The 10,105-nt window shown below is 37.4% G+C and overlaps 1 protein-coding gene across 1 annotated transcript; it reads right to left on the bottom strand.

Annotated features, from left to right (window-relative positions):
- Positions 1–6,198: 6,198 nt before the first annotated feature.
- LOC143881171 (uncharacterized) lies at positions 6,199–9,861 on the bottom strand. The gene is made up of 4 exons (XM_077384157.1): positions 8,346–9,861; positions 7,679–7,910; positions 7,051–7,132; positions 6,199–6,547 (listed from the first exon to the last, which is right to left on the bottom strand). Exons 2-4 carry the CDS (start codon positions 7,894–7,896, stop codon positions 6,308–6,310), a joined length of 540 nt encoding a protein of 179 aa, XP_077240272.1. The 5' UTR covers positions 7,897–7,910; positions 8,346–9,861; the 3' UTR covers positions 6,199–6,307.
- Positions 9,862–10,105: the final 244 nt, after the last annotated feature.

Genomic DNA, 10,105 nt, shown 5'->3' on the forward strand with positions numbered 1-10,105 from the left:
AAAAACTTATAATCTATATTATAACATACTGGAATTTCAAGGAAAAATTCATTCATTTGATCTATCAAAAGTAAAACCCTAGCATGTTTTTCTACTTTTGATATTACAAAGATAAAGATCCTACCGTTGATTGCGCTCCTTGTCTCTAGGGTGCGTAGATCCGAGGTATACGCTTTGTCGCACCATTTTATATGATGAAGAAGACCCAAAGAACACCCCAAAGATCCTTGATGTGTGATTTGTTGAAGAAGAAAATGGATTTTAAGAATCCCTTTTATGAAGAACCCTTGAGAGATATGAACACACTTCAAGAGAGAAGAGGTGTTTTTTTTTCTTAGGAGGAGAGAGAAAAATGACGAATTTGGATTTTTTTCAATATTTTCTAGGATTGTTTGCTTTGATTTTTATACAAAAAAAAAGCTAGGGTTAAAAGAGAAATGGTAATTTCCAATGTGAGAGCTCCCTTTTTGGCTTGTTTCTAATTTTCCCCCCTTGCTTTCTTTCTTTCTTGTTTCCAAATTAGATTTGATTCCAATCTTAATTTCTTGTCAATCAAGACATGCTATTCTCATTCCACATTGCTTCTTTAGAAGAAAACATTTTTAAGCAATCATTCCTCTTTTCCTTCTTTCCTTATTTTCATTTTTTTTTCTTTGTATTTTTCTTTTAACAAATATGATGTCACCATTGTGACATCATCAAGGTTGGGTGCTCAACTCATGTGGGTCAACCATGTGGGTCAACCACCATGACATCATCAAGGTTGGGTGCTCAACTCATGTGGGTCAACCATGTGGGCCACCCACCATGGTGGTTGACCCATATGGGTGAACCCACATGAGCTCCATCTTTGCGGGCTTTAGCCCAATGGGCCATTTCACACGGGTTTCGGGTTTTTCAGTAAAAAATCAATAAAATCTTTCTAAATTCAACATTCTATATATGGACCCAACCCATTTGACATTTATGGTGCATCCCTCACACATGATCGGACCATCCTTTTTGGAAAATAACTTTTCGGACCAAAATGCCCCTATTTGAATGTTAGACATCCAAATGCGACCAAAATACCCTCAGATTGGTTCACCCCTAAAGGAAAAAATTAAAAATGGAAAGTCTTTGTGATCAAACTTCAAAAATAAAAACTTTTAAAATTGGGTCCTTTCGATGAACAATATTAAACAGGATCATTTGGTAACCCCTGAAAATACCCAAAATGCCCTCAACACTTATGAACAATATTAGCAGATTTTCGAAAATTTATGAACGGACTCAAGATTTCTTAGACACAACTTAGGGACCAAATATGATATGTTTGAAAATGTCTAAAATACCCCCGATGTGCAAGACTAAGAGAAAATCTTGAGAGATCTAAATTTAGCAAGTTTCTCAAATCTTACGAAATTACTCCTAATCCATCAGCCTTACCCTCGAGATGGTTTTGGACATATGAGAAATGATTGAAATATCCATAAGATGATGAATATGTGGAAGCCGCATGAGTTTCTAAAAATAGCTTTTTGAAAATTTGTAAAATCACTCAAGATTTCTCCAATATAACTCGGGGGTCTAACGAGACACATCGGGAATGACCAAAATACCCCTGCAGTGCAAAATAGGCAAAAATGAGGGAAACCCTGAAAATTCTAAAAATAGCAGGATCGCGAATCAACTTAAAAACTCCCATAATGAAATGAAATCTACCCTAAAATGCATGGATGCCTAATCTAATGCTGAATACGGATTCGAAACTCGATGATATTACCGAATCTTTTGCTTTTTAAAGCGTAGCAAAATTGGGGTGTCTACAGTACTTGAGCATTACTTTGAGTTGGTCGGGTAGTAGGTCTGGCACTACTAATAGAAATCCCACCATAGTTTCTATTACGAGAATATTGTTTCTCCAAAGTAATTGCACATTGATGTGCCTCAGACAAAAACCAACAATAAAAAAGATATATCATATCTTGAATATTTTGCCTCAAACCACCAGTATATCTTGAAACCAATTGCTCTTCCGACTCAGTCAAGTCATTCCGGGCAACCAATTGGTAAAACTTCTTCGTATATTCATCAACCGTATCACTACCTTGCCTAAGATTTCGCAACTGATTATAGAGAGTGCGTGCATAATTATAAGGTAAAAATTCAGCTCTCATTTTCTTCTTTAACTTTTCCCAAGAAGTGATTTTGTCTTTACCTTGATGATGACACATGGTCTTCATCTGGTTCCACCATGCCTGAACTCTTCCACGGAACCTCGTAGCAACAAGCGGGACGATTTTATCTTCAGGAACCTCCTTAAATTCAATGACTTCTTCAACGGTGAACAGTGAGTCTATAAATTCCTCTGCTGTAAGACCACCATGGAATTCGAGAATCTCAATTTTGATACCCGTTTCCCATCGCCTCATATTCCCTCCATTTCACTCGTGTCTTGGATGATGAAAATCTGCTGCAAAGGGATTTTCTTCTTCGAATTCCTCAACAGTGGAAGCTTTGGTGCGAGAAGCCTGCAACTCTGCTACTTGTTGCGTCAACACTTTGAATTGTCGCTGCATGGCCTCCATGGCTTCATCATGCCCACCAAGAGTGTTGTTAATATAAGAACGGGACATTTGGCGAGTGTGTGGCGCCATAGAAGTCAACAACAATGGATTTTATAGAGAAGGATTTGAAGGGATTCCTTCTTCTTTTTTCTTTTTTTTTTGGAATAGTGATTTGAAAGAGATTAATGGAGAAAAGGAAGACAAGAGAGAAAAAAATGGGGAAAAGACAAGTGATAGAAGAAAAAAAAGGACAAGAGAGGAGAGGAAAAAAAGTAAGGAAAGAAGATGGGAAGAAAGAAAGGAAGATGACAGATGACAATTTACGGTAGTGGATTGATGAAAAACAATGGCAAGAAGGTCATTGGAAGGCTTCTGGATCGTAAAGAAGAACAAAACTTCTTTGAAATTGCAGCTCTGATACCAGATGATGGATTTTTAATTGTTGCTAAGAGTTTAGATGATGAGCAATTTGTTTTCTATGGAGACAAAGTGATTAATGATTCTGTTCAGGTGATTGTTGATGTGTGTTGTGAAATCATGAATGAATAGCCAAAAGAAGTTGGATCCAACGGCACATTAGGTGGACAAGTAGAGATTGGACAACAGAAAAATATTACATCAATTTTTCCATCAATTTATATTGATCTGTTTTTATAGTTTCCTACGTTAATGCCTGTCGTGGATATTTATGAATTCAAGCATGTTCAAGATCAAGGGAGATTATCTTTTTTGTTTTGGAGATTATATAGTGTGGCTTAATCTACAACAATTTCAGTTGATGATTGTTCTTCGACACCTAAAAACTCGAGGACGAGTGTTTTTGAACCAGGGGACAATGATGCAGTTGGTGCCAAGAACATGCGGCATAGATGAAGTTCTATTTTTAATTATTATTTTCGTCATTTTATTTGCAGCCTCCGTTTTAGGCATCAAATCGCATCCATTTGGCATGATTTTGGTATCTTTAGAAAGGTTTTTTCATTCACCTATCTAATGAGCCCAAACTTACACGATTTGATTGTGATTTGAGCGAGTTATGGGCATTTTACGGATGTTGTATATGCTTATTACGAGATTACTATTTTAGGTAAGTATTAGTACAGATTTTAGGTTCTATTTATGTTATTTTAGACGGACGGCTATGATTAGTTGCTTGGGTATTAAGTTAGCTTTAGGGTTCTCTTTTGTTATAAATAAATGTTATGGAAGCATTGTAAGGGATATACTTTCTTTGATTATTGAATGGAAATTTGCCATTAGGCTTTTTGGGTTCTTTTAGAACTTTTTTATGAAATTTATTTGGCTTGATCGTGATTTGCTTCATTGTTTTATTGTTTGTTTGATTTTTGGAATATATTTAGGGAATCTAATGTTTTACTAGATTTTTCGAAGTATTTCCATCCTGATCCAAGTTTTATTCACTTCCCATCCTGCGGTTTCGTTGCAATCTCTTCCGGGATTGCATCAGTAGATCCGGCAGCTCATGGAGAGAGAGAGAGAGAGAGAGAGAGAGAGAGAGAGAGAGGGGGTACTTTCTAGAGGAGGGGAGAGGTTGAGGAGCAAAGAGGGTGAAGGAAACTGCCAGATCTGTGGATTTCCAATTCTCTTTTCCACAGCATATTTATAAATCTGATTTTTTTTCACTGTCAGCTGCTGAATTAGAAATCCAAGAATTTGATCGGATCCAAATTACAATGCAAAAAGGGCTGCAAATGTGAGAAATCCAAATCCAAATCTTCTCGACATCCAAACGGGCCCTAAATGCATTTTTTGGTAAACTTTTCAACTTGACCCCATTATATTTTGGCATAGTTTCTTATAGAATTTGGCAAATGATATATTCACCCTCTTTTATTCCTTTGGGCCACTCCCTTTCAGTGTAAAAGGACAGTCATAAATATACTAGATGGGGCTCGCCCAAGGAAGAAAAATGGATGAATTTATCACTTCCCTGTAGTTTTCTATTAAAGTTAATGTTATTTTTAGCATTTTGGTTTTACATATATATTGACACACGAGCACAAATATACACATATATTCATTTTTTTAATCCGTTTCTCTTAAACAAAAACTTAGGGAAATGATATCCCCCCCCCCTCTTAACGTTATCCTTTAACTTTCAAAGGTAAAGAAAAAACGTTAAAGGGGTGAATTTATCCTCAAGCAGTGAACCATTCTCACAGAAAACGTTAAAAGGGGGATTTTATCCATCAAAGAGTGGGGAAATATCGTTCCCCAAAAGTTATTATACACGTTCTATTTATGTGAATAAAACATGTTTCCGTTTATTTGAAATTTTATTTACTAAATTTTTTTTGGTATTGGTTCTTATGCTGGCAAAGGCTTACAATCTATTTTGGTGTGTTTGGTTGCACAAAAGCTGGGAACTTAGTTTGGATTTGGCATGCCATTCCACGTTTGGTTGCCAAAATAGCATTGGACTCCCCTTTGGCGGTCTCCCATGTAATAATTGCTTGTCTGTTGACATGGACTGTCCTTTTTTTTATGACATAGGGTATCCCCACCCCAATTTTTTAGGGCAGGACTATTTCTTACGGATGCACACAATCACATGTAAACTACGTGCATCGGGTAAGAACCAAAATGATTCGAGGGTGTGTAGCTAGTGCTTTGAAAAGCCAATGATGGTTGGCGAAAATAGCAGACCGGTGGCGACATCAACAAAAAATCTTCAAGTGGCTATGAAATAAGCCGAGGTGGAAATTGTTGGGAAAGTTACCTTATTCCCATCCACGTGACTTGCTTGTGTGGAAAGGCAGGAAAAGCCAAAATAAGAAAGTTGTTTTTCCTAGGTTTTTGTAAAATCTAGGGTATGAAACAAAGCCTTAAGCTCACGAGTTGGTATAGCAGCAAAAAGGATTTGGGTGTGGCGTGAAGTGTCTATTTTTGTGTGTTCGGACTGCAGAGAGAGAGAGAGCTCTTTTTGTGTGTTCGGACTGCAGAGAGAGAGAGAGAGAGAGAGAGAGAGAGAAGAGATGGGTCTTCTTCTTGTGGGTTTTCTTTTGGGTATCTCTTGGGTTACTCTCGTGTACAGTCTTGGTTTGAGAAGCAAGGAAAGGGTAGCGGGTTTGTGGGTTTGTGATTAATCCATTGTAATCCTTGTATTTTGTTTTTCTCATAGTGGCCGGATGATCGTGTTTCTCGCTTGTGGAGTCGGCTTGTCGAACCAAGTCAAATCTTTTTTTTTTGGTAACGAAGGGTGTCCCCTCCCCCTTCGGGGGTAGGACTATTTTCCTACGGATGCGCGCAATCACCCGAAAACCACGCGCATCAGGTAAGCAAGGGGGGATTCGAACGCTCGTCACTGGGGAGCAAACCCATGACTTTACGCCAAAGAGCCACGCCCTTCCGGGTTAAATCTTGATGTTCATCTTGTGGCTTGCTTGGTTTATTTTACTTTTCCTTTAAATTTGTGCACGGTCGGATTTTTTTGCCCAACGAATTTTCTCAACATATCCAATGGAAAAGATTATATATCACGGCCGATAAATGAATGGTGTGGATCATTGAGTATGGTTTTTATCCTATAGTCCATTAAGTTCATGTCTTTGGAAGCAATGGAAAGTGAAAGACAATTTTCAAGTTCAAAATGAGGAAAAAAATAATTGTAACCCCATAATTTCTTGAGAATTTTGCACCATTGCCTTCTTACTACAGATTGACTGTCCATTTTACAAACATCAAATGTAAGGAGAAGATCATACAAAACAAAACTAGTAAAAACTCTAAACAATAATTCAACCTTTCATCTTCCAAAGTATCATAAGAAAAACAGGACGCTTTCCTGTGGCTCCCATCTTTTCAGCGAATTGAGAGAGTTGGGATATCTTCTTGAGAGCTTCATTTCTCTTCTTTACCTTCTTTTCTTCGGCCTTCCTTCTTACCTCATTTATCCTCTGCTCCATCTTCGCCAAAGCCTTCTCCCGATTCTCTTCCATTTTTCTCTGCCACAACATATGTTTCTCTTCCATTTTGATCTGCCACAATATATGTGTTAAAGTATAAAAGATTAAATAACTCTGTCTCCAACGCTTAAGCTTTTGGAGTAATTGGTTGTTTCATAACATGTATTATCCCTCATTTCCAACATTTCATTGTCCACAAAATTACAAACTTGCTACTGATTTTCAAATTCCTGTTTAGATTGCAAGAAAAACATTTCTCATGGAAATTTTTTTTTGTTAGGAAATTCTTTTCTTTCCTCAAATTAGGTAAATTATATGATTATGATTAATTTAGAGGGATATCATTATAAATTGAAGGCCCTCTTAAAAAATTGAATTGGGTTGGGTCAAGTTATGTTTTTTCATGTGTTAAAGAAGGAAATTTCTAAAATATTTTTCATTTCCAAACTTTTCCAGGAAATTCCTGCAATCCAAACAGGGCCTTAGTGACTTTACAATTCTAATTGACATTCAAGGGCTGATTAATTCTCTCTCGTTTAAAAACAGTTCTATATTTATTAATCTAAAGTGAGTACCTCAAATTCATTCATGTCGGTCCTCGCCTTGTAAATCTGCCTTAACTCCCAATCACTGATTTCTGACTCCTTGCTTCCTAGCCTGCAGAAAGAGGAGGTGAAGATTTTAGAAACAAGAAAAGCAAAAAACTAAAGTGGAAATATCATTTCCCTATGTATGTATGTATGCATGCATGTATGTATAGGTATGTCGACATTCATGCCTGCAAATTTATGTATGTGTACACATGCAATCAATTCTCCATAACCCATAATAAGCTCAGGCATGCGAACCAAATTTCTATGCTTACATGGCCATTGGGTCCTGTTCGTTTTAGATTGTGAAAACCGATGGTTAGCCTCCGGACTGATTACAGGACTCTGATTACATTAATTTTAAGTCCAATAATCGGTTTGGAGGCTCACCATTGGTTATCATAATCTCAAATGAACATGGCCTAAGTATGACAACCGATTGTGAGTGCCAAATGAATTGTTGAATTCAAAATTAAGTTTAAATTTGACTCCAATAGTCAGTTTAGCACTCACAATCGGTTGTAATAATCTTAAGCAAACATGGCCTTAAGCTCTTAGAAATGGTGTTATTCAATCAATTATACTTCAATCAAGTGAGAGGGGGGAAATGTACTTGTTGGTGAGCTTTAGAGCTTTAGATGCCTTCCATGCAGTAATCTTGGCCTGTTTTAGAGCTTTAGCTGCCTTCCATTCAGTATTCTTGGCCTCAATTTCGTTCTTCTTAACTTCAGACATGAAGTCTACGAAGGGCATTGGAGTCCCCGATCTCTGATGTTCCTTGATTGAGCTTTCCAAGTCTGAATCCTCGTGTCTACTCAAGTTACGGCCCATATAACCTTCTGATACTGAAAATAAAATACAATTTACCAACAGAGAGAATTAGGAGATAGCAATAAAATCTGGTTACTGTAGCTTTTTATTCTGAGAATGAGCTAATGTGTAGTGTTAATTTACACTGGATTTTAATGCATAGAAGGTGGGGTGGCCACAAAGTCGGGGTGCAACTCGGGTCTACCCAACCCGAACATCGGCTTGAGGAGGGTCAACCCTAACCAAACCTGACTTTAAATCTCTCAACCCTAACCCAACCCATCTAACCTGGTTTTCCAAATTGGACCCAATTAGGTTCGGGTTAGCCCAAGAACAGAAAAAAAATACCATAACCCGGTATTAAATTAGTTGGCTTTTCCCAACCCTGGGTAGAAATCTGGTTGAACCTGTCGGGATATGTTATAATCTTTCAAAGAAACTCGTAGGAAAATAGTTAAAACCATATGTACCTTGGAGTGAAGTGGAGCCATGAGATTGAGGGTCATCAGACCGTCCGTTATGATTCTTATTGCATCCCCTTTCATCTTGTTCTCTATTAAGTTGATTGTCCTTTGATTCACTGCTAACCAATGGCAAAGAGCGTTTTTCATCTTCAAGTCCAAACTGCCCTCCAATTGTTCTAGCTGATTTGCCTTTGGACTTGGTCTTATGTGTTTCTTCTTCTTGTTTAGCTGATGCTGATTTCTTACCATCATCATTAGTGACAATGCAAGAGCTCTGAAGATTCAAAAGAAAGAGATGAATCAAAGATTGTTCGGATATCTAAAAATCCACATAGAATCAATCCATTATAGAAGAGGACATATATCTTTCGTCTCAAAATTCAACACGTAAGACAAATAGGGTACTGATATTAGCACTACCATGTTTTGATAATTGCACTAACTCATCTTGTCTTTTATCATTTAACTAGCTGTCAAAAGTTATTGGAATTCTCAAAAAGATCTAGAAAGCCAACAAGGTGAGTTAGTGTAATTATCAAAACATTGTAGTCCCAATATCTTTAGCCTTCAAAAGTTCAAATAACCAGAATCCAAAAACAGAGAGAGAGAGAGAGAGAGAGAGAGAGAGAGACCCAGAAATCCTGAAACTAAAAAGTGATCAAAGAACAAAAGAATAATTGTGAATCTAAATAAAAATCTACCCATTAAAGCATGAAATTGCATTTTGTTCATCAGAAAAAGAAACCCACAAAGACCCAAAAGCTACTTTAATTTTTTTTAAACACAAAGAAATCCTGAAACAAAGAGATCAAAGTACGAAATAACAGCTGAGAAACACACACACCAACCCCCCCTTTTTTTTTTTTTTTTTGGTTCTGTTCAACTCGAACCTGGTTAATTGGGCCGAGTTCATTAGAGGGTGAAGAGCAAGAGATTGAGCTGAAAATGGGTGAAAGAGTGGGGTGAAAATTTTCCGGGCTCCTCCCACCACAACTCGTCGAGGAATTGAAGTTTGTTGGGAATATCTCCGAGTCGAACCGGCCTAATTGACACTCTGACTCGGTCATGGATGAACATCCCAAAGCCTTCACGTAATTACGGATGTTGGTGTTACGGGGCGAGTCAAGAATCGGCATTTTGATTTGTTGAAAAACAAAGGCTTTAATATCTCAACGAGAGAGAGAGAGAGAGAGAGAGAGCAAAAGAACAGTAGATGATTTCAGGTGTTTGTCTCACTTCACTATTTATAAACGAAACCACTTTCTATATACGGTTTTCCAAGATACCCAGAACTAACTAAAAAAGCAAATGAGGTATAGTTTCTAAAATGCCACACTTTCTAAAACCTGAAAAACCCACTAATTAAGAAACTAAACTTATTACTACTAAATTACAAAAATTAAACTTACTAAATATTTCCACATTAATCATTTCCGGGCTGAGGTTTTATATTGTGTGTGTCCGTTTAGTCCGGTACGTTTTAGAAAGTACAGTACGGCTCGTTCCAGGGGATGATCCAAACCGTCCATTAGTATCCACACCGTTAATATGTGTTGTCAACAGAAAATCAATTCCATAGGATGATCCTAACCCTACAATCTATAGAAGTTTTCATAATGTTCAGGATGGGAGGGTTAGGATCATCATATGGAATTGATTTCTAGGGCACAACCTATTTACTCTGTGGATCAATAAATGGACGGTTTGGATCGTCCCATGGTATAGTACCACCTTAAAAATACTGGACTATGCGGCCACACATGACA

Source organism: Tasmannia lanceolata, unplaced genomic scaffold (assembly GCF_043159265.1).
Source record: "Tasmannia lanceolata isolate RefF3 unplaced genomic scaffold, GAP_Taslan_0.1 ptg000007l, whole genome shotgun sequence".
NCBI lineage: Eukaryota > Viridiplantae > Streptophyta > Magnoliopsida > Canellales > Winteraceae > Tasmannia > Tasmannia lanceolata.